Genomic DNA, 25,122 nt, shown 5'->3' on the forward strand with positions numbered 1-25,122 from the left:
CAGAAGCTGTGATGTGGATGAGATCACCTATAAAGTCAGAGAAATAATATTTACAACTTTTCTGCCAGGTCTTGAACTTTGTAATCAACTGTAATGATTAGCAATACACCAGGATTAAAAGACTGTTTTTGCTTAAGTTGGAAATTTTAGTCCTCACAACTCGGAAAGGGCTCATTTCCTACTTCTAAAGCAATCACAAACTTCTGTCTACTGAGTGTGTAGATATATCTTATACGTTTTATTCATCTTTAAATTGGAGCTTATGTTTCTGCTTACAAGCTCTAAGTTTGTAGAATTAAGAATGAAATTGGAACTAAGTTTCTCTTGGTCCTATAATCTTACAATAACCATTCATTGAGCAAGTATTTATTATCTACTACATACAAAGAATTGAGCTAGGATAAGGGAAAAGAGAGAAGATTTGTAACATGATCTTATGCTCTTGATGGATTCATAAATAAAAGGTAACAGTTTACTGATTTATAAACCTATCTTCTCAATCACCATACAGTGAGAAACATCTAAATTTGCCTGCAAAGAAGTATTTATAAAAAGGCTTCACAAAGATACAATTTGACCTGAGACTAACTGAATGAAAAGGTATTCTGTTAGAAGGAAAAGCAGGAAATGGGCTTTTATGTTACCACCACAAGGAAGCAGGGGTTAATAAAAAAATAACTAGCCAATAGAAGTGAAAAACGCCAAAATGAAGGCATTGTCACAGGTTGTGTATGAGATCAGAAAAACACAACACTGAAAGTTACAAGGTAAGCAGAATTCACTTTTAAGCAACAAGCTTAGAAATAACATTTTACAGACCCAGTCTATCTAGTATTGCAATATTTCTCAATTGTCAATCATTATATCATTTTCATGATTGTTAAATATCATTTATATATTTTTTAATAGAATTTTCTAAAAATTAGCTTTGTTCTAAACAATATTCCTGAAGTCACAGAAGTGTTGGGGTAATTACATTGTTTTCTAAGATATTGACATAGTACATAACTATTAATATTTTAAAAGTTTGAGTATCATCAAAAATCTTCTCACTTATGACAATGGTATACATACCACACTTTGGGTTGTATAATAATAAAGTGTTGCGTAAGAGACTTAAAGAGGTCTTCTATTTTAATGTTTTTAACAATATCAACTACATTCAGAATATCTGTTCATTCAATAAGTATCTGCAGCTGAGTGCAGTGGCTCATGCCTGTAATCCCATCACATTAGGAGGCCAAAATGGGAGGATCTTGAGCCCAGAAGTTTGAAACAAGCCTGGGCGACATGGCAAAACTCTGTCTGTATAAAAATACAAAAATTAGCTGGGCACGGTGGGGTGCACCTGTGGTCCCAGTGACTCGGAAGGCTGAGGTGGGAGACTCACCCGAGCCCAGGAAGTTGAGGCTGCAGTGAGCTGTGATTGTATCACTGCACTCCAGCCTGGGCAGTAGAGTGAGACCCTGTCTCCAAAAAACAAAAAAACAAAAAATAAAACCCAAAAAGTATCTGCTTAGAGCCCACAATGTACACAGCCTTGTGCAAGACAATGTGGGGTTACACAAATATAAACAACTGTCTCTACTCCTAGACGGTATTACTCTAGTAGTGACAGTAAATATTACTTATCCAGCAACTTCAAAAAAAAAAAAACCATTTACCATTTTCCTCCAATTATAAACATAATAAATGATCATTAGAAACCAAAAACAATTAGGAAAATATGGTTAATAAATTAAACAAAGGTGACTACTAATTTTTCATTCAAAGATAACTGGTGATTTTAGTATATAACCATATCTCTAAATTTGCTTTCTCTGATTTAAATACTAATTTTTTTTAAGTAACTGGTCATATTATTTGTTATTTTGTAACCTATTTTTAAAACTTCATAGATCATAGATGTTTGCATATAACATTTAATCAATCTCTTAATGATCTGTTACCATTTTATTTTTATTTTCATTTTTTGAGATAGTGTCTTGCTCTGTTGCCCAGGCTGGAGTGCAGTGGTGCAATATTGGCTCACTGCAAGCTCCACCTCCTGGGTTCAAGTGATTCTCGTGCCTCAGCCTCCCAGGTAGCTGGGATTACAGCTGTGCACCACCATGCCCAGCTAATTTTTGTATTTTTACAAAATTTTTGTAAAAATTTTGCCATGTTGGCCAGGCTGGTCTCAAAACTCCTGACCTCAAGCAATCCACCCACCTCGCACTCCCAAAGTGCTGGGATTATAGATGTGAGCCACCGTGCCCAGCCAGTTACCATTTTATTTCAAAAATAATGCTGCAATGCACATTCTTTGCACACACCCAATTATTTATGTAAAACATATTCAGGAGTGCAAGTGCTGGGCATGAACATTTTATAATGACAAATATCACACTGCCAAGTCCTCACATCACCTTTACTTTATAGCACTTAAACAGTCCCTTGCACACAGTAATTGCTGTAATGATAACTGATGAATGGATAATGAACAGAAAATTATATACGGAGCTGCGTAATCCTTATTTATGAGTAATGCCTTTCCTAAACTGTGGAACCAACAAAATTACTGCAAACAACATAGTGGGGTAGAAGGAATCAGAAGACTTGAGTTGCAGTTCCAGGTCTCCATGTCCTTAAATAAGTCACTTTAACCTTGTTCGCTGATACAGTCTCATTGCTCAAGGTAACTGAGAAAATTAAATGAGAAAAGATATGTAAAAAGAGTCTGTAAAATCAATCTAAAGGATTATACAGCTATGTTATATTAATTCAGTGCCCCAAATGAAGTGGATCCTAGACTAACTTACCTCACTAACTCAACACCAAATCAACTTTGCTGCTGGTCCCATTCCAATCCTATTCTTCAGTTTCAGTAACCGGATTCCTATCCCTTCTTCCCACGCCTCATGAGGTCTGCTGCTCACTTATGTAAAATGGCATACCACCACTGACTCCCTAGTCCCTGCTATTCAGAATTCACTCCACTGCCTGATACTTTCTACCTTCCCAGTGTGATATCTGCCTATCGAGACCTCTAGGCCTATCAAAACCTCTTGATCTATCGAGACCCCTCCTTAGATCCTGTAATGACAGGTCTGGCTCATTTGAACATCATCAACTATCAGCAACATCAACACTCAAAATTGCTTGCTGCTGAAGGTGACATAAAATTTTAATAAGTTTAGTAAACACGTAACACAAAACAGAGCCAGCTGTCTCTCACCTAGTTCCAAACAATCATTTCTAGCTGCTACTCATTTTGGCCCTTCAATCAAATGGGACTACTGATCTCTTCTGAACATGCCCAATCACATCTTTGCTCAAAAAGTTCTTTCCATGTAGAACACTGTGGTCCTCAAACTTAAATTTTTCCACACCCCAAAGTAGTGTGTTCCCTGTGAATTTTTCTGATTACCACATCTTGAGTGACTTCTTCCTCCAGATTTCCAAGGCTTTCTGCTAAACATCTTTTATGGCACTTACTACTATTGCACTTTGTATTATGGTTCTGACTTTCTTCTACTTTAGACCTAAATTGTCCAATATGGTAGCCAGTAGTCACATGTGGTAACTGAGCTCTTGAAACGCGTTTTGTCTAACTTGACATTAATATGAAAATAGTATGATGTTAGTTTGAAATGAGTAGAAAATAGAAAGTAAAATACACATTGACTTTTATATTGATTACATATTGAAATAATTTTGATATATTGGGTTACATAAAATATATTATTTAAAAGAATTTTACCTGTTTCATCTTACTTTTTAATGTGGTTACTAGAAAATCCAAAATTATATATTTCTGCTGGACAATGTTGCTTTAGACAGGGGCCACTGCACAAAGTTAAGCATGCACAAGGGCATTTATTAAAGGACAAGAAGGGCTAAAATCAAGGCCATCCTACACTCACCAAGCCATGCACTCCAGAGGGGGCTGTGTCTGCTCAGGGGCAAAAAAATCTGTTGCTTCAAAGGTGCCATCTCTTCACCAAAGTGTGACTCCTGGGAGCTCAGTGTGTCCAGAGAGCATCTTTTTCTAATTTGCATAAAGATATCATATAAGCTAGCGACAGCCCTGAGATGGGTGACAATGCCTTACTCATATTCTGTCTGCCACACACTAGTTAATGAGCAGTTGAACAAATTAATGAATGAGTACTCAACTCTACTTACCCTCTTATTTTATTTTTGAGATGGAGTCCTACTTACACTATTTATTTTATTTTACTTTTGAGACAGAGTTTCACTCTGTTAGCCAGTCTGGAGTGCAGTGGTACTATCTCAGCTTACCGCAACCTCCACCTCCTGGGTTCAAGTGATTCTCCTGCCTTGGTCTCCCGAACAGCTGGGACTACAGGTGTGTGCCACCATGTCTGGCTATTTTTTGTGTTTTGGGTAGAGATGGGGTTTCACCATGTTGGCCAGACTGGTCTTGAACTCCTGATCTCAAGTGATCTGCCCTCCTTGGCCTCCCAAAGTGCTGGGATTACAGGCATGAGCCACCGTGCCCGGCCTACTTACCCTCTTTAAACACATCTCTTCTTATCATGTAATGACATACAACATCTGTTTAGAGAATATAGTTCTCACTAGGGCTCACTACTAACCAAAATCACTGTTTAACTTCCAGATTCAAATTCTCATGTCTGTCTTCTAGCGCCACATCAAAAATTAATAATCACTGCATATTTCTTTTATAGCTTTGTATTTCCAGATAAGCATTTGACCATTCCATAATACTATGAAAATACTTATTAATGTGTTTACATTTTTGAAAGATCAGTATAAAAATAAATAATGCAACACCCAAGAATCTCTAAGTTTTTCCAATCTACCTGATTGCATTTCTCCTCTTGTCTTAGAACACTTGGTCCTGGAAGATTTCACAATTTCAGAGGTGCCCGAGTCTAATGTCCTTCGTTTTTCTTTGAGAGAAGAGTCTGTAGTACATTGAACAATGTTTTTTTTCTCTTTCGCACTTTTTTGTGTAAATTCTTTGCTATCCTTCTTCGGACTTATGTTTGAATCTATCTTAAATTTACATGAGGTTTTCATTTTTTTAATTCCTTCAGAATTATCTAAATCAGTTTTATTTTTGGAACCCTTTTGATTAGCTTTCTTGGTTTCTTTCTTTTTCTCCTCAACTAGATTTTTTGAATCTATTTCTTTTTTAGTCTGGGTTTTTTTCTTCTTTATTTTCTTTTGATTTGATGCTTTGCTGTCTTCATCAGAGAGATCGGAATCAGAATCTGAAAGGTCATAAAAACGTTTCAAATCCTCTGTAGTGCTATGGTTAATGGGGCGTCCTCTTTTATCCACGGCATAGTTCAACTTGAACTTCTTGTCATGAAACATGGCTCGAAATCTCTTGTCAATTTTGACTTTTCGATCCTTTTCTGGCATTTCCCAAAATCTCGGGTCCTTTGCGACCCGTCTAAACCGCTGGTCATTCATTATTTCTTGTTTGGATGACATTTTAAATTTTTAATCTTGACCAAATGCTTGAAGAAACCAAATACTAAAAAATAAAACAAATGTTTTAATGGTAATAATGGTTAGTACCATAATTAAATGTTTTAAAACACATAAATTCACAATATATTCTCAGTTTAATGTATGTAAAATAAAGGTAACAAGTCTAATTTCATCTCTCCAACTTATTCTGGGTCACATGCAAGAAAGCAGAAACATACCAAAATATCGTCTTTCCATTACAGATCATTTAGAGAAATAAACTTAAGGCAGACAAAGCAGAATCCCAGGGCTTTACGGAGTGGAACAAATATATGTCCATTGTTCTCACTTAGAATTTCTATCTGTATACCTGTATGTGTTACTAATTGAAAGCAAATGTAATTAAGATTCCCTAGACTGGGCAAGGTGGCTCACCAGCACTTTGGGAGGCCACGGTGGGTGGATCAGTTGAGCCCAGGAGTTCAGGACCAGCCTGGGTGACATGGTAAAACCCCACAAGAAATAGAAAAATGAGCCCAGCATGGTGGGCGCCTGTAGTCCCAGCTACTCTGGAGGCTGAGGCAAGAGGATCACTTCCACCCGGGAGGTCTTGACTAGAGTGAGCCTAAGGGCACTACAGCACACCAGCTGGGGCAACAGAGCAAGACCCTGTCTACCAAAAAAAAAAAAGTAAGATTCCCTAGCCTCAGTTGGCCTCATTTGTTTCTTCACATTCTGGTCTCATTCTGCTACTCCTTATCTCCTGCTACTGCCAACAGCCTTTAGTTCTATAAGGCTAGCATCCTAACTAAACAGACCAAAATCAACTCAGGTTTAGCTCACAAAGTTCCCTCTTTAAATCCAATCATCCTTCAAAAGTAATAAAAAGTTTAAAAATAAATAAAACGGTAAACTTGAATCTCCACGTAAAGTCTCACTCCAGTTAATAAATATCACTTATTTCTATAATATCTTATCCTACAAGTGATGAAGGCCCAAATGAGTTGATCCCCCCAAAACACACTAGAACATATATATATGTATGTATAAATTAATATTGCAATATTGCTCCCTTGTGAATAGTCCCTAATTGTTTAGCATCTCTGCATGGGAATTTTGCAAAGAGCCAAAAGTCGTTATTGACAGCAAAAAAAAAAAAAAATTTAAAGGCCAGCATTCCTTATTCAAAAATCAAGTCCTTTTAATTACACTAACCAGGAAAAACTGAAGCTATCGCTGGTGCATTTATACATCTTTCGATTTATTACAGCACTTAACTCTCCGAGCAATCTTACGAGGTAGGTACCACCCCAACAAGGAGAAGAAACGTATGTATTGTAAATGTTTACAACGAAAGCACTCGTTGTCAGATAATTCGAGAGAGGGGAAGGCGAGCAGACCTCACTTCCGACATGCGCCCACATCCCCGCAGCCCACCCTCCCCTTCTGCCCGCTCTCTAATGCGAACACAAGGCTGGCCCCTGAACGAGGGTCTCCTTCCCACCTTCCGTACCGCAGGGGGACAGCTAACAGACTGATTTGAGAAGCGACCCTGAAAAGGAGGCCGAAAAGGCTCAGGAGGAGGGGCAAAACCCCTCGCAGATCCGAAGGAGATCCTGTTAGAGACTAGTTCTTCCCCTGCGCCACACCTACGCCCCCTCAAGCTCTTCAACTCGAGCTCATCCCCACTTACCGTCGGGAGTCCTTCCCGAGCCTCACATGGGGGCTCACACCCACAATCCTCCGCGTGGCGCTCTGCCGTAACGGCAAGCGAAGTAGGCCAAACTACTTGCACGATCTCTCTGTGATCTTCGGAGTAAGCACAAAAGCCGCTCTGGCGCATGCGCACGACAAAAAGTGCCGGCAATTGGTGTAGCAGCTGGAGATGCTGCGGCCGGCAGGGCTGTGGCCCTTATGTCGGCGACCTTGGGCGGCAAGGGTCTCAGCGGAGAACCCTGGCCGAAGGGAAATCACCTCTGGTGTCTCTCCCCGCGGGAGCACCTCGCTCAGAGCGCTAAATATCTTCGACCGGGATTTGAAAAGGAAACAGAAGAACTGGGCGGCCCGGCAGCCGGAGCCTACGAAGTTTGACTACCTGAAGGAGGAGGTGAGCCGGCTGGGCGGTGGGGCGGACAACGCGGAGGCTTGTTTTCCTCTCCGCGAGCTCCGGCTAGGCCCCGACCTCACCCCACCTCGCCGTCTGACCTTGACTAGCAGCCCTGCCTCTCTCGGCCTGTACTGTAATCTCGCAAGGCCTAGCTTCGGATATTTGTAACGTGCTTTCATTCATTTCGGCAACGTCCCTGAGGCCGATAGAGGCCTCCAGTGAAGCTCCAGAGAGGGAGAGTGGGAGAGGAGGTCAGGAGGGTCCAAATCATCAGGGCCTTGAAGGATAGGGACTTGGTGTTTTCTTCTGTATCTGCGCTGTCCAGCCAGTGTGGTAACTGCCGGCCACACATGTGGCTGTTGAACACTTGAAAGTTGACTAGTCCAATTGAGATGTTGTAAGTGTAAAATACACACGAGTATAGTGACTTAGCATGAAAAAAGGATGTAAAATAGCTCATTAATAGCTTTTATATTGATTACATGTTGGCAGTGGTATTTCTGATATATTGGGTTCCATGAAGTATATTAAATATAAATTTAAAATTAAATTTCAATTAAAATTTGAAATTAAATTTCTCTCGTTTTTACTTACGTGGCTTCTGGAAAATTTGAAATTACATATGTGGCTCTCATTTTTTGTTAGCACTGCTCTAGGGGAATGTGAAGTTCTTTTTAATCAGTGATCTGATTTATGTTTTAGGAAGATCAAATTAAGATCTCTAATTTGTCTTGGCCCGTTTGAGAAACCTCTTTCTCCCTGCCTAGATGGGCCAAAGACTGAGGGTTTCTACTTTGAGGACACGCATTCCCAAGTTCAGTCCTCAGTAAATTTTTATTCAGGAGTGGAACAAAATTGGAGTCAAGTATAATTACTGAACGCCTAGCTTGAGCAGAGCTCTGTGCAAGCACACGTCTGATCAGATGATTGACAGGGTGTCTGTTTCTCAGGAAGTCTTAGGCTGATAATGTCTAGTATAGACGTAGGAAGTTTACTACCAATAAATTTTCTGGATCCTATTTGTAAGGCAGAGTGCACGGACTACACTGCTGATGTCATGTACTTGGAAGATGTGCGCTCGTAGCCCTTTCTCCTCCAAAAAAAGTACCTGGATTCCAACTTGATTGAGGCCTTGCCAATTTGTGGGACTAGAACAAATAAAGTATATGAAGAGTTCTTTTTATAATAAACATAGGGTGTTCATATTAAGAATGATATACAGGCCGGGTGCGGTGGCTCAAGCCTGTAATCCCAGCACTTTGGAAGGCCGAGACGGGCAGATCACGAGGTCAGGAGATCGAGACCATCTTGGCTAACCCGGTGAAACCCCCGTCTCTACTAAAAAAATACAAAAAACTAGCCGGGCGAGGTGGCGGGCGCCTGTAGTCCCAGCTACTCGGGAGGCTGAGGCAGGAGAATGGCGTGAACCCAGGAGGCGGAGCTTGCAGTGAGCTGAGATCCGGCCACTGCACTCCAGCCTGGGCAACAGAACGAGACTCCGTCTCAAAAAAAAAAAAAAAAAGAATGATGTACAAAGTGGACTCCTGGGGAAAAACATCTATACTCCCTTCTCCCTTGCCCTTCTCTCAAAAAGCAAGTACATCTGTGTTTGGAACTTTTAAGTCCTAGTAGCAACTCTGGGGTCTTTATGAGGAAGTGAGTGGAATGTGGGGAATACTAGACTCCCACATCTATATTGCTGCCAGATGAAGCTAGGCCAGCAAAAGGTGGTGTTTATCTTATGACTCTTAACTTGGGATGGGATTGGGGCAGGGGAGGTGCACTTTCCTCAGATTTGGCTTTTTCTAACTTGCGAGTGTCACTCAGAAAAGTTGTTCATTTATGAGTTCCACAAAATTTGTTAGTCATCAGATAATACGGCTTTTCTTAAGTGACCACTTACGTACTCATATACAATAAACCCCAACTAATTTTTCACTTTATGTACCTCATGCTAATATCCGTGGACAATAATGTGCCCGTTGTATTCCTTTTGCTTTTCATCCTTGTGATCTTATGTCACATGGAATGTAAGACCACATATATATATATATGTGTGTGCTGTGTATTTTTAAAAATATTTGTCTTGATTTCATAAAATTGACTTCTGGAGTAATTTGCCTCAATTTTGTTTCCTGGTGATTTGAAAAGAAAGTTCCTGTGGTGACACTGAAAAGGAGAAAAAGGGAAGTACTTATTTTAAAACACAGGTAACCCGTGGATTGTTGAATACTGGAGAAAGAGTGTTACTTCCTTGTTAACCTACGCCTCTTGTCATCCTTCAGGTTGGAAGTCGGATCGCAGACCGTGTATATGACATACCCAGGTAAGTGGTGGTGATCATAATACAATACCGTCAGCTTTTGAGTGGAAATTCAGGAGGTTAAATGCTGAGAAGTTGATATCTGAAATGGCAGAACTTGGAAGAATTTACTCGGACTGGTGATTTAAATCACTCTGTAAGTCTCCTTTTTGTTGTCTGGAGAGCAAATGTTTTCTTCATTGTTGCCTGAAGAAAGAAAAGAATGTGTGGAAGTACAACTTGTATCTATCTCCAAGCCTGAATCCACTTCATTTGGCCAAAAGCGAGTAATAGAAAGATTGCTCCAAAAATGGAAGATTTACTTACTAGTTCCAAAGCCTCTCTACCTAACTGTGCCATATTGCCTGTGTTCATCATCAAGTTATAGGGCATTAGGTAAATAAGGTTATCTACCACCAGGGATTCTCCAGCCGTGTACTATAATTTTGACAAAGCTTTTTAAAAACAAATTGCAAAGGGCTCTTTTTGTTCCAGTTTTTCAGGAAGAATGTTCTTAGTAGATAAGTTTTCTCGTTATAGATTTGTTTGTTTTTTTAACCTATGGCCTACAATTAGATGTCTGTACCAATGTAGCATAACATAGTATATTTAGAGAAGACAGCATGGCATGGAGGATAATAGTTCCAGCCCAGGATTCAGACTCACTGAATTGTTGACTGCTGCTTATTAGTTGAGGTACTTGGTTTGGCTTACTTACCTTGAGACACTTAGCACAGTACTTTGAACCTGGTACGTTTTCAGTAAAAGTTTATTATACAAGTTCTTTTTAGTTTAACATTAATACTTAATGGTATTTCACATTATGATTTCTAAGTGTTCCACTGCTTCAACAAGTCTGAGAAATACGGATAATTATTGATGAGTATGTCAGTTATTTTCAGGTTGATTTACATTAGCTTGTTTGCATTCTTTATCTGGATGTATTATTGAGTTAAAATATCCTCATTAGATCTGTTCTTCGAGTCCACATCATGGAAGACAGCTAGTGGAAAGCTGGCTCATCACGAGGTCCTGTGAATAGCTAGCAGACAGACTTGCCTTGTATTGTAGGCTCTGGTATATACAGCTTGTAAGGTGAGGCCAAAAAGACAGATGATGTAACCTTCTGGAAGTTGTGTTTACTGAAATGATTTTACTTAAGAAAAAATAATTCTTAATGTATAGATTGTATTATGGACAGAGCATAACCTTTGTTTTTTTTTTTTTTTTTTTTTTTTTAGAGCTTTCCCCCTTGCTTTGGATCTTGGTTGTGGAAGAGGTTACATTGCACAATATTTGAATAAGGTATATGTATTCAATGACTTAATTTACTTTGAAAAGTAACTGGCTAATTTTAAAGAAAGACTTTCCTAGGAATCAGTTTAGCTTGCAACATATTTAGATCTTAATTATATCAGAATTGTTAATTTGTTGTTTTTTTTTTAAGTGATAGAAACAATGGTGGTTTTCTCCCCTCTTTAGTATTTTTTTCTTAAAGGGTTTTTCTCTGAATCCATTGTATATTGTGTTTCTACTGATAATTTATTTGAATCTGTATAAGATATTTCTCTTTGTTCCCACTTTGTTCACATTTTTTATAATTACCATAAAAATCAGATTGGCATCCATACAGAAAATGTGACTAACTTTTAGCTAGAAAAATATTAATTTTATCAGTTGACTAGAAATCTTTCTGTATGATTAAATATAAGTAGCTTTATTAATGCTTATAACATTTTATTTTGCACTTTAAAATTCAGACCATAAAGATATTAATTTATTCTTTTGGCTCCTATGTATACGATATTGTGCTAGACACAAAGATGAAGGTGGAATTTTTTTTTTTCCGAGATGGAGTCTCTGTTGCCCAGGTTGGAGTGCAGTGGCACGATCTCGGCTCACTGCAACCTCTGCCTCCCGGGTTCAAATGATTCTCCTGCCACAGCCTCCTGAGTAGCTGGGATTACAGGGGTGCACCACCACGCCTGGCTAATTTTTGTAGTTTTGGTAGAAATGGGGTTTCACCATGTTAGCAAGGCTGGTCTTGAGCTCCTGACCTCAGGTGATCTGCCTGCCTTGGCCTCCCAAAGTGCTGGGATGACAGGCGTGAGCTGCTGTGCCTGGCCATAAAGTAAAATTTCTACATAAAACCTGCTTAGATAAAAACATACACTTGGGCCAGGGTGAGGAAGTGGGTGGTGAGGCTCCTAAAACACTATTATTGGTAATAGTAAATGCCATAGAAATGGTGCAGTCATTAAAGTGCAACAGGAATTGAGGGAAAAGAAAAATCATTAGGGGTTCATGTGGTCAAGGCTTCTTAGAGGACACAGAATCTGACCTGGGATTTGAAAGAATTTGAGTTGGTGGCTCCTAGCATTGGAAATCAGGGCATGGCAGGAGGAAAGGCACAGAGGTAGAATGCTGTAGGGTGTGATATAGTGATGTTTAAGGAAGATTAATTTGGGGATGGCATTTGAGAAAGAGGAAGAGAAAGGATAGAGAAACCCATTAGAAGGCTGTGTTAAAGGCATTGCAGGCATGAGAAATAAAGGCCTGCCACCCATGGAGAGCCAACACATACAAATGATGAGATGTATGAGAGAGACCTAGAAGCATCAACAGAACTTGATGAGTGATCAGATATGGTAGGCAGAGCAAATCTATTCTTTTAGTTACTCAGGCCAAAAAACATTTTTATTGATTCCTCTTATATCCTTCTCTCCCACATCTAATCTATCAGCAGCTTTTATTTGCATTTCAAAATATAACCAAACTCTACCTCTTCTTGCCACCTTTACCATCACCATGTTGTCCAGTTACCATCACCTCTTGCCTAGATTATTGCAGTAGCCTCCTATTGGTCTCCATGCTTCTACCTTTGTCCCTGACAGTCTGTTATCATGGCAAAGTAATTCTCTTAAAAGACAAATCATTGTCAGTCCTCTGCTCGGAACTGTTAGTTTCTCATTTAATTTAGTAGTAATCCAGAGTCCTAATCCATAAGACCCTTAGAATTCTGGTTTTTTATCATGTCTCTGATCCCATCTTCCTTTCACTCCCAACTTTTCAGCAACTCTGGCCTCCTTGCAGTCTTTCAAACAGGCCAGGGCTTTGCTCTATGCTCTTCCCCAAGGTAACTAGGTGTCTTACTTCCTCGCCTGTCAGATCTTTACTCAGCTGACCTCATCGAAGATTCCTCCTGTGACTACTTTAGAAAATAGTGCCCCTGCTGTCTGCTGACTAATTACTTTATTTGTTTCCATAGCACTTACAAGCTCCTGATGTATGTTTATTTGGTGTCCTCTCTTACTGGATTTGCTTATTTTTTATCACTACTAAATCCTAGTACCTAAATCACAATGAAGATTTATTAAATGACTATTGCAAAATAACTTTAAAGTTACGCTTTTTGTGACTGGAAAATTCAAGGGATGTGATGTGGCAAGGAGCACGGGATCATTCCTGTTTTAGATATGTCGAGTTTGCGATGGCAGTGGAATATGTTAATATAAATAGCTGGCAGGTAGTTGGAAATGTGGAACTGGAACTGGGGTATTGAGGTTAAGACCATTGACTTGAAGTCAGATAGGGCTTCAAAATTCAACTCTGCCACTGTCTGTGTATAGTCGGACCTGGGCCAATCAATTGCTCTAGACCTCAGTTTTTATAAAATATGATCAATAATACCCATCTCAAAAGGTTGGTAAGAGGATTAAGTGAGGCAATGTAAACCTGTCAAAGGGGAGGCTATGGTTCTTAATTGGAAGTCCCTTTCAGAAGTGACAGCTGAAACCGTAGAAATAGGTAACTCTCTAGGGCAAGAATATAGAAAAGAACCTTCTGCAATTGTACTTAGGGTTGGCAGAAAGAGGAAGAGCCAATAAAGATGCCAGGAATAGTAAGCTGGAAAGTGTCTTAGTAAGGTATCTTTTGATTGTTGAAAGCAAAAATGCACTGAGGCCAGTTTAAACGCAGAAATATTTGTTGCAGAGAGGCTCCTGTGTAACTCAGGGATCCAGAAACAGAGCCAGGCCTCACAAGAGGTGGGAATTTTGAAACACCAGAACAACGTTCTTCCTGTTCACATGCACTCTGGTATTACATGAATGCTGTCTGGTTGCCTTCATTCTTTTTACTCCCTGTGGTCTATCCGTAGTAGTGTTCATCAGTGTGTGTGGCCCCATATGAATATGCTACACCCAATGGTGAGCTGAAGCTAGCTTAGGCCAACCTGTGAGAGCCAATTGTTAGCATCTCTTCCCAATTTCTGTTCTGTGACATCATATTGATAGCTTGACATCAGCCCTGGTGGGAATATTTATACCATGGAAGTTGGCAAATGATACAAAGCAGTCCCCAACCAAGAGCCAGCGCACCACTGCGCACACCCCGAAGTCTACATGTTCTTCCAACTCCAGGGACCTCTGCTATTATCTCGAAGTCTCCTAGTTCAAATTTTCAAGTGAGAGACAGGGATAGATAATCCTGTTGATCTAATTCTTCACCCCTCATGGGAGTGTGCTGGAGCTGGCTCATGAGAGCCATTGAGCACATCTCTTCCCAGCTCCATATTTAGCAACATCATGTTGGTAGCATGAAATCTTTCCAAGTTTCAGGCAGGGAAGTGGGTGTGGGTAAAGTAAAAAATGATTGGCTTCTCTAATAGAAGAGGGCAGCCAGAGTAGAAGGTTCTGAAGAAGCTTTTAGGAGGCTGTTGACAATGCTGTGCTTCAAAGAGGTCAGGTGAAGCAGGACTGAGAACAGTGAGCGCAGGCTGCAGATAGTATTAGGAGAGCTGTAAAAGCAAAGAGATACCCAGAATGGGGAGAAAGAATCTAGGAAGGAGTTGTGGATTATAAACCAAACAACCAGAAGGTGCATAGAGGGAGGAGTTTTTTCGTAATTGGAGATCTTGTGCCTGTTGTAAGGTGAAGGAAGGAGACACAGAAGACAGAGACTAAAGAGTGATAGAGATGGAGGTGGAGGGAGCAGGATCCTGGAGAAAAGAGGGTTGAGGGGAAAGAGTGTTTTTCTGGTGCAGAAATAGCATAGTCTCCTTTTGGAAAGGAGAGAGGGTAGGTGAAACACAGAAAATGGAAGCACTTAAGCCTCACCCCTACGCCTCTGTATCTGTTAAGTCTTTCTTTACTCTGTAAACTCTGAATGAACAACTAAAAGGCGGGAAACCCTTTGCAGGTCCTTTGTGGCACAAGAGCGGGGAAACTAGTTCTTAACATGTTATGCCATGGAAAACTTAACATGGAAGTCCTCACCCAGTGTAGTAAACTCAGGATGTTGAATACGCATACTCATGTTCTCTATTTTATTACATATAGTTAAATGTAACAAAGGATATGTGTTATTAAAAGTATTTGTGTACCATACTGGTTTTATGCAGAAAAATACCCTTATAAAGCTGAAAATTAAAATATAATTAATACTTCTACCTTTAGAAATGTCAGCAGTTGTTTGTGACTGGATTTGTTTGTTTCAGCTTTAGTTATTCCATTGCAGGAAACTATTGGAAAGTTATTCCAAGTCGACATTGCAGAAAATGCTTTGGTAGGTAGTTTTTTAATACTATTGGTTTCTAATCTCGTGATTTTTCATATTTGATTTCTTTATTTTTATTTCCTTCAAACTATCTTTTCTGACACATGAAAAGGAACTAATACGGGAAATATCAAGGACAAAGGAAAAATCACCCCTAGTCCTACCATTCGGAGGCAACCATTGGTGACACTTGGTCTCCACGTTTGCAGATATATAACTGTCCCCGCCCCCACAACACACAATTGTGTATGAACATTACTATGCTAATATTCCATGTTATTTACAGCACATCATTTTTTTGTCAGTGAATTCATATATATGTGTGTCATATATCATTTTTTTAAATGGCTACATGGTATTCTAATATATGAATACTCCATAGTTTGTTTAGCTAAACTTCCTATTGAAGGGCAGTTACATTTCTAGTTTCTCAATAACCAGCACTGCAGTGAAAATCCTTGTGTGAAGCCATATTGTATGTTTGATTTATTTTTTCCCTGGGTGTAAATTCCTGATAGCAGAATTCATGGATTCATTGTAATGTTCATTTAAAAATTTTTTGACATGCATCTTCAGACTGCCGTTAGAAAGACTGAAAAATGACAAAGTTACTTTTTACTAGTTTGCTTTGGCAACACTGGGCCAGCCTTTTTGTCTTCATCAGTCTAACAGCTGCTGATGTCTTTTGACTATTGGTATTTCTTGTGAATTTTGTAAATAATTTTGTGACATGCCTGCACCTTGTCCTTCATCTACTTTAGCTGTCATGTGTTCTAGGTAATTTGTAAGAGCTTGGTTTTTAGGGATATTAATCCTTCATTATATATGTTGTAAATGTTTTCCTCAGTTATTTACATTGTTTATCGATTTGTATTACTAGAAAGTTTTAATTAGTTTATCATCAAATATATCAATCTTTTCCTTTACAGTTTCTGGCTTTTGAGTTATGTTTACCTAGGCTTTTTCATCTAAGCGTAAAATGTCCGGTCCACCCATATTTTCTTCTAGGACTTTGGTTGTTTCACTAAAACTTTCAGCCTTCTTTTTTTTTCCCCCCCGAGATAGTCTTGCACTGTTGCCCAGGCTGGAGTGCAGTGGTGCAATCTCAGCTCAGTGCAACCTCTGCCTCCTGGGTTCAAGTGATTCTCCTGCCTCAGCCTCCCGACTAGCTGAGATTACAGGTGCGTGCCACCACGTCCAGCTAATTTTTGTATTTTTAGTAGAGACGGAGTGTCACCATTTTGGCCAGGCTGGTCTCGAATTCCTGACTTTCAGTGACCTGCCTGCCTTGGCCTCCCAAAGTGCTGGGATTATAGGTGTGAGGTGGGTATCCTGTTTATGTTGTTTCAACTAATTAGCCATTTTTTCTGGCTGATGTTAAGTCATTTAAGAAATGCTTTTTGGGTGCCTTCTCTGTGCTATCTTTGGGAAAGGGGGTAGAAACTGCCGAGTAAATATAACATTGACTTCAATTTAACAAACAGTGATTGTGTTAGTAATTGAGATTCTACATAAATGTGTTTTTAATCTTTTATTTTCTTACCATTAGAAAAATTCCTTAGAAACAGAAATTCCTACTGTCAGCGTTTTAGCTGATGAAGAATTCCTTCCCTTCAGAGAAAATACATTTGACCTGGTGGTTAGCAGTTTAAGGTTGGTAATCCACTTTTTAAAAACTGTATGTTATAAATAGATCATTCATGCCATAAAGTTTTGCTATGAGGCAAGGTGCGGTGACTCACACCTGTAATCCTAGCACTTTGGGAGGCCAAGGAGGGCGAATCACTTGAGGTCAGGAGTTTGAAACCAACCTCGCCAACATGTTGAAACCCCGTCTCTACTAAAAATACAAAAAAGGTGGCCGGGCGTGGTGGCATGTGCCTGTAATGCCAACTACTTGGGAGGCTGAGGCAAGAGAATTGCTTGACCCTGGGAGGTGGAGGTGAGCCAAGGTTGTGCCACCTCACTCCAGCCTGGGTGACTGAGCGAGATTCTGTCTCAAAAAAGAAAAAAAAAAGTTTTACTATGACAAGGTAAAGCAAATAGATAATGGAATACATTCTTAATAGCTTTTTAAAAAACTACAAACCAGTTATCTTGGTTTATAAACTATGAGATTTCTCTAGTAAGGAAATATTCTCTGCTCTCTGGTAGAGATAATATGATACAGTGCTTCAACTTTTTTTTTTTTCTTTCAACTTTCCACAACTTCCTAAAGTTCATCTGTGATAAGTTTTTCTCCCCAATGTATCTTAATATTTTGGAATTGGTCTTGTTGGGAGCAGGAGTTTGAAAGAACATACTGGCTCCTGTGTTCAAATGTTAGCGCAATTCCAAAATAATAAGTTGCGTTGGGAAGAAAACCTTTCTATCACAGATGAGTTGAGCAAGTTGTGGAAAGTTGGGGGGAAAAAAAAGAAATTGAGGCTCTATATTATATTATCTCCACCAGAGAGCATAGAATATACTCTTTCAAACTCCTGCTCTCAGCAATCATAAACTCATTCTGGCAAATGTAGGACAGCTAGTTTTCCTTTAACCTTAATTCTTCTGGCCGGGTACAGTGGCTTACGCCAGTAATCCCAACACTTTGGGAGCCTGCAGTAGGAGGATTGCTTGAAGCCAGGAGTTCACTGTAGCCTGGGCAGCAGTGAAACGCCACCTCTACAAAAAATTAAAAAATTAACTGGGCAAGGTGGCACACGCCTGTAGTCCCAGCTACTTGGGAGGCTAAGCAGGAAGATCGCTTGAGCCTGGGAAGTTGAGGCTGCAGTGAGCCATGATCATGCCACTGCACTCCAGCCTGGGTGACAGAGCAAGACCCTGTCTCAAAATAATAGTAATAATAATAATAATAATTCTGCACCAGAATGTAGTTCTCAAGAACTTTATATTTTCTGTCTTCCTCCACATATGTTACACAAACATGTATTGCCAGTGTGTATCAAATAGGTTATAGGATACAAGGCGTTGAGCCAGATGTTTTGGGTGAATGCAAAAATGAATTAGACAGGGATCCTGTCCTGAAATAACTCAGAGTCTAACAGAGAAAAAATATCTTTGTGGTATCTTATTTCTTCTGTCTTCTTATAGTCAAATAGGTTTTCTTTCAAAAGTTCAACAGGTTCTCCATGTCCAGTTCAACTCTTTTGATAACTGTTTTTAGGGTGACCAATCATCAAGGTCTGCCCAGGACTTTGCCACTTTTGGCCTGAAAGTCTTATGTTCTGGGAAAGCCGGTCACCCTTGATGTTTTCTTTAGTGAGTGTGTAATTCCTTCCCTGGTTTTTTAGATGTGCTGAACAAAGTTAGAAAACTCACATTCTGTTATGAAATGAAAAATATGCAGAACCTTGGTCTATAAAGAACCCTGAGCAGGGAGTCAGAACCTGAGTTTTTGCGTTAGCTCATCTGCTTGCTATTTGCAGGTGACTAATTCTGTTGCTTTCTGTTTTCCCATAAGTATGACAGAGTATGTAATATGAGCCCCTTAGTTTTTAAAGTCAAAAAGCTTTAGGAAAGATAAATATGAGCTTAACACAGTATGGTTTGAAATGGGCATTCAATTCTGTCCTGAAACTCAGCATAGGGGAGGCGGTTCTACCAGGAAAGTGTGACCGTACTTTGAGGAGACTGAGAATATGACTTTTGCTGTCACACATGACTACACTGTAGGTGAGAGTAGAGTCAAAAGAAAATTCAAGGGCCGGGCATGGTGGCTCACGCCTGTAATCCCAGCACTTTGGGAGGCCGAGGCAGGTGGATCACTTGAGGCCAGGGGTTCAAGACCAACCTGGGTAACATGGTAAAACCCTGTCTTTACTAAAATACAAAAATTAGCTGGGCATCATGGTTGCATGCCTGTAATTCCAGCTTCTCAAGAGGCTGAGGCATGAGAGTTGCTTGAACCTGGGAGGTGGAGGTTGCAGTGAGCCAAGATTGTGCCACTGCACTTCAGCCTGGGCAGCAGCAAGACTCCGTCTCAAAAAAAAAAAAGAAAAGAAAATGCAAGAGATTAAGTTTCAGTGTTTATAGCTCTGGTTTTGTTTGTTTTTATCACCTTAAAAGATGTATGTACCACACACCTACTAGAATGGCCCAAATCCAGGACTCTGACGACACTAAATGCCAGCAAGGATGTAGAGTTCATTATTGGTGGGAATGTAAAATGGTACAGGCACTTTGCAAGACAGTTTGGTTGTTTCCTACAAAACTAAACATATTCTTACCATACAATCCAGCGATTGCATGCTCCTTGGTGTTTACCCAAAGGAGATAAAAACTTATGTCCCTGCAAAAACCTGCACACAAATGTTTATAGTAGCTTTATTCATAATTGCCAAAACTTGGAAGCAGCCAAGATGTTCTTCAGTAGATAAATGGATAAACTTTGTTATATCCAAACAACAGAATATTATTCAGCACTAAAAAGAAACTGTCAGGCCGTTAAAATATGTGGAGGAAACTTAAATGCGTATTACTGAATGACAGAAGCTAGCCTGGAAAGGCTACATGGTGTATAATTCCAACTATGACAATACGGAATAAGCAAACTCTGGAGACAGTGAAAAAAATTGGTGATTGCCAGGGGTTGTGTTGGGGAAGGATGAATAGGTGGAGCACAGAGGATTTTTAGGGCAGTAAAGCTACTCTATGATACTTTATAATGTTGGATATATGACATTATACATTTGTCCAAACCCTTAGAATATACAACACCAAGAGTGAACCTTAATGGAAACTACAGACTTGGGGGGATAATCACATGTCAGTATAGGTTCATCAGTTGTAACAAATGCACACTCTGGAGATGTTGGTAATAGGGGAGGCTGTGCATGTGTGGGAATAGAAATATGTAAAAAAATCTCTGGGTTTTCCTCTTAATTTTGCTGTAAACCTAAAACGCTCCAAAAAATAATTAAAAAATAAAGTCTTAAAAATTGATTTTTAAAAAAATGGTATATTATTGGAAAACTCACAGAATCAAACTTTTGATGAGTTATACTATTTGCCTTGAAAAAATTTAGGTCTGCAGATAATTTTATTTTCTGAGAAAGTCTGACTTAGAAGAATATTATATTTCTGTAGCTTAATTGATTTAACTGATGAGCTTCTTTGAGCATTTTTACTAGTTTTTGCAAATAAGGTCTCAGAATAGCACTGTTTAGATAAAATGCCATAGTAGGAATGACTTTTACATAATTCAGTGATGAATAATTAGAAAATAATCATATCAGATTCTTTCAGTTAAGCAAAGTGATATATTGACATGGGGAATTTTCTGGTGTGACACAAAGAAGGTTTCCCCTAGGAATATTTGTAATTTTAAAACTTGTATGAAAACAATCAGTGGATTTTGATATGCAGTTTTAAACTTCAAAATTAACACCTTTTTATGGGTTATCATTAACCTGGTGATAATTTTATTAATTGTGCCAATTAAGCTAAAACAAATCTGTATTCTCATATTTTAGTTTGCACTGGGTGAATGACCTTCCTAGAGCACTTGAGCAGGTAAGAAAACTTACGTTCATTCAACTATCTTGTGTTATTTTCTTTATTGTTAGAAACCTACAGATGTTTCCATTTTCACAAACTATTTACTTGTAGGTCTGACAGTTGGGAAAGGAATCAGTGAAATCACCTGGTGCCATCTGGCGTATTAGTAGTACATTGGGCAACTCTCCTTTCCCTGAGAATTTAAGAAATCTAATTGTAGAGATAAGTTTTAAATATGAACAGGCTAGAAACTGCAAAATAATATTGATATCATAAGACATTCTCTGTGTGGATTCCTTCTTGTTTCTTATAGTTTAATTGCCTATAAACTTTTTGCGAGTAGGAACCTACTTATTTATATTTGTATTTTCCCAATGCCTTATACTCAGAGAGTACTAGGTAAATTTTTATCGATTGACACGTATCAATAGACAGGTGAGAGGCAGGTAAAAAGTATGTGTTCAAAGGAGAGAACAAGATCACTGTGGCTTGACGTGGCCTAGAAAAGCTTCAAGAGGAAAGTACTTGAGCAGGGCCTTAGAGGGTGGATGAAATTTGGATTGGGAAGGCATTCTAAGAAGGGAGAATCGCAGGATAGGTGGAGAGGCACAAGAGCCTCATCAACATTAAGGAACCAAAAGGAAACCTGTTTGGGGGACTAGTATGGTTCTGGGAAATGAAATGTGATATATTGGGACAGTATTTAGGAGGACTTGAGTGTCAGGTTGAGAAATTTGGAGTTTATGCAATTCAGAGCCACTGGAGCACTTTGAAGAGGAAAATGACATCATGACAAAGCTGGTGGGCAAAATAATAATGGCCATATCTGAATGCGTATAATTTTCCAGTTTCCAGTTGCTGTGCTCTCTTTTATATTTGTGTTAAATAGCTCTGCAAGATATATTTGTTTTGCTGATTAGAAAGTGATGCCTGTGCCGGATGCGGTGGCTCATGCCTGTAATCCCAGCACTTTGGGAGGCCGAGGCTGGTGGATCACCTGAGGTTAGGAATTCGAGACCAGACTGGCCAACATGGTGAAACTCCGCCTGTACTAAAAATACAAAAATTAGCCAGGTGTGGTGGCAGGTGCTTGTAATCCTAGCTACTTGGGAGGCTGAGGCAGGAGATTCTCTTGAACCCGGGAGGCAGAGGTTGCAGTGAGCTGAGATCACACCATTGCACTCCAGCTTAGGCGACAGAGTGAGACTCTGTCTCAAAAACAAACAAACAAACAAACAAACGAAAAACTGATGCCTGGAGCAGTTGGTTAAATTGAAGGGAGACTGTTTCAGTGGTCCAAGGAGCAGATAAACTAAATCTAGGTGGTAATGGTAGGAGTTAAAAGGAAGAGTATTTAGGACTCTACAAAGAAAGAATCAAGTTTAGTGGCTGATTAGATCTGAAGATCAAACGGGGGAGGCAAAGCTGACTTTCAGGTTTTGAGTCTGGATTAGTAAAAGTAGGAGAAAGAATGTTGATGGTCAGATAAAGGGAATAGAAGATGGCAATAGAAATATGGCAGTTGGACAGGGGAATTGATTTGATAAATAGGTGTTTTCCTTGTGGTGGTTGGAGGGAGCAGGGCGGATAAATATGCTGAGAGACAAATGTCCAGGAAATAGGCAGTTGAAGATGATTTTAGACTTTAAGAAGATGGCCAAGCTGAAGTTAGAGATTGGAAAGTGGTCATTGTGAAATCATGGAAGTTGATAAGCTGTTTGATGGAGAGTGGGGGCTACAGACTTCTGAGGACTAAGTCTTAGGTGTTTGGTTTAGTAGAGTTTGATGACAAGAAGAGGAAGCCACACTAAAGGTGAAGAAGGGAAGGAACCATAGCCTTTACAAATTATTAATACTGCTTTTAATAGCTTCATGATATATTAAATATACATTTAAGACAGTGCTTTTATTAGAAGAGCCTACTGTGATTTGGATTCTGGTTTACTTCAGAATCTACCTTTTCCTGTAATGGTCCTCATTGCTGAGAATAGTCATTCAAACTAGTTACAGCTTGTAGTCTGAGAGTGAGCAAAATCTGTGGTACTGGAATTCACTCTGGCCATTATTTTCCTTAAGCTACCAATTAGAACTTGGTTTTGTTTTAAAGCTGGAAAATAAATTAATTACTTCTCTTTAAAGAAAACTAATACGTTTCTAGGTTAATGCTGTGAATCATAATGAGTTCTCTGTAGCTTATTCTGCATAATAAGGCACCCCAACTTGATGGCTTAAAACAACAACTGTGTAGCCCACGATTTTGTGGGTTGGCAGTTGGGGCTGGATTTGGTTAGGAAATCTGGGTCTGGCTTAGCTCGTCCATGTGTCTGTGATCAGCTGCCAGATTGTCTGGGAGCTAGCTGGCTTGGAGGGCCTCGGTGTGCACAGCTGGCTGATCTCAGCTCCACATCCTCCTCCTCCGCTAGGCTAGCTCAGCCTTGTTCACACATTGTGGCTGGGCTGGGCTCCAAGAGAGCAGGTGGAAGCATGCAACACATTTGAGACCTAGACTTGGAACTGGCACACTGTCACTTCCACTGCATTCTTTCGGCCAAAGCAAGTCACAAGTCCAGCCAAGATTCAAGGGGAGGGGAAATAGACTCCCTATCTTGATGAAAGTTGTTAGAAAATGACAGTTCAGAGGCCATAGATACAGGGAGGTTTGTGATTTTTGCAGCCTACCCCAATTAAAGATTTTTTTCTCTTTCAGCATTTTTCTGATTATAAAACTAAGTTGTACCTATTAGAAAACTTGAAAACGTACAACATATTTTTATAGGCATTAATATTAGTGAATGTATAGTTGTCTTTCCAAGTATATTATGCATCATGATTTTCTGACAGTTGGTTGCATTAGATGTTATTTGTTAAATTATGTGATTATTAATTTGGCATAATAGGAATGGTTGTCATAAAATGTTGATTTAGACACTATATATTTTTTAACATTTATATATGTAAAAATTTAAATCATTTTGTTGTCTTGTATTTATTACAGATTCATTATATTTTAAAACCAGATGGAGTGTTTATCGGTGCAATGTTTGGAGGCGACACACTCTATGAACTTCGGTGTTCCTTACAGTTAGCGGAAACAGAAAGGGAAGGAGGATTTTCTCCACACATTTCTCCTTTCACTGCTGTCAATGACCTGGGACATCTGCTTGGGAGAGCTGGCTTTAATACTCTGACTGTGGTAACTATCAAGTTTGATTAACCCATTACTTACACAGTTCAGAAGTAACTTCTTTTCATTTTAAAGATAGAAAACTGTATGTGTTCATGGTTTTATGGCACTCTTTCTTTCCCCCTTTTTTTTCTTTTTTTAAGGGAAAAGCTCTGATTGACAATGCTTAGTTTGTATAACACATCTTAATTGACACGAGGTAGGAATGTATAATTTTTTACTGTCTGTTACCTTAAAAAGTAGCTCAAAAACTGTATCACAGATAACAAGACAAATTTCTAAACATACAACTCCGTCAGAATCTTCAAATTCAGAATTAGGTGTAAAAAGGGGCTTAGAGTATTCCAGATGATAGGAAGAAAAGGGCGTAAGTAGGGGAACCTGTAGTATTACCACCACCAACTACCCCCAAACAGTGCCATATGAAGCAGAAATGAGAGAATGTGTGTTCTCAAGGCCTACGGTGAGATCAAGGCTAGAGAAGGTAGGACAGGGTGCTATACTCCATTAGGGCTAGAGAAATATCGAAAGAAGACCCACAGGCAGTCAGTGAGTAATAACCATAAAGTCAGCATGGTAAAGTGATGGAGTAGGACAGTGGGACTTTGGTGTCCAACAGGAGTAACTTGGATCTTTACATTATTTCTTTGCTAGATAGGGACATTTGAGTAACTTACTTTTTTGAGCATTTATTTCTTTTTAAAATGCAAATGTGTGGCTGGGTGCAGTGGCTCACACCTGTAATCCCAGCACTTTGGGAGGCCAAGGCAAGTGGATCTCCTGAGATGAGGAGTTTGAAACCAACTTAGCCTATGTAGTGAGACTCCATCTCTACTAAAAATACAAAAAATTAGCTGGTCATGGTGTCGCATGCCTGTAATCCTAGCTACTCGGGAGGCTGAGGCAGGAGAATTGCTTGAACCTGAGAGGCAGAGGTTGCAGTGAGCTGATATTGCGCCATTGCACTCCAGCCTGGGCAACAAGAGTAAAATTCCTGTCTGGGAAAAAAAAAAAAAAAAAAAAAAA

At 39.4% G+C, this 25,122-nt stretch overlaps 2 protein-coding genes across 5 annotated transcripts in view; one reads left to right on the top strand and one right to left on the bottom strand.

Annotated features, from left to right (window-relative positions):
- The window catches only part of ESF1 (ESF1 nucleolar pre-rRNA processing protein homolog), a 69,124-nt gene extending 61,873 nt beyond the window's left edge, over positions 1–7,251 (bottom strand). The window contains exons 1-2 of one of the 2 annotated variants that reach the window (XM_025400548.1): positions 7,142–7,251; positions 4,830–5,512 (exon numbers count right to left, since the gene is read on the bottom strand). In XM_025400548.1, coding sequence (XP_025256333.1) covers positions 4,830–5,469 — 640 coding nt within the window. In that variant the 5' untranslated portion in view covers positions 5,470–5,512; positions 7,142–7,251. Of the gene's footprint in view, positions 1–4,829; positions 5,513–5,883; positions 6,312–7,141 lie in introns of those variants that run through there. The other variant, XM_025400549.1, reaches the window with a different exon arrangement.
- Positions 7,252–7,287: 36 nt separating this feature from the next.
- NDUFAF5 (NADH:ubiquinone oxidoreductase complex assembly factor 5) overlaps positions 7,288–25,122 on the top strand; it is a 35,711-nt gene continuing 17,876 nt past the window's right edge. For 2 of the 3 annotated variants that reach the window (XR_003121475.1, XM_025399349.1), the window contains exons 1-7: positions 7,299–7,555; positions 9,841–9,881; positions 11,099–11,162; positions 15,375–15,422; positions 16,963–17,066; positions 20,888–20,927; positions 23,908–24,105. Coding sequence is in view for 2 of the 3 variants with exons in the window: in XM_025399349.1 (XP_025255134.1) it covers positions 7,334–7,555; positions 9,841–9,881; positions 11,099–11,162; positions 15,375–15,422; positions 16,963–17,066; positions 20,888–20,927; positions 23,908–24,105 (717 nt within the window). In the remaining variant the exon portion in view is untranslated. Of the gene's footprint in view, positions 7,556–9,840; positions 9,882–11,098; positions 11,163–15,354; positions 15,423–16,962; positions 17,067–20,887; positions 20,928–23,907; positions 24,106–25,122 lie in introns of all 3 variants that reach the window. The other variant, XM_025399350.1, reaches the window with a different exon arrangement.

The sequence above is a fragment of the Theropithecus gelada genome, chromosome 10 (assembly GCF_003255815.1).
Source record: "Theropithecus gelada isolate Dixy chromosome 10, Tgel_1.0, whole genome shotgun sequence".
In the NCBI taxonomy this organism is placed as follows: Eukaryota; Metazoa; Chordata; class Mammalia; order Primates; family Cercopithecidae; genus Theropithecus; species Theropithecus gelada.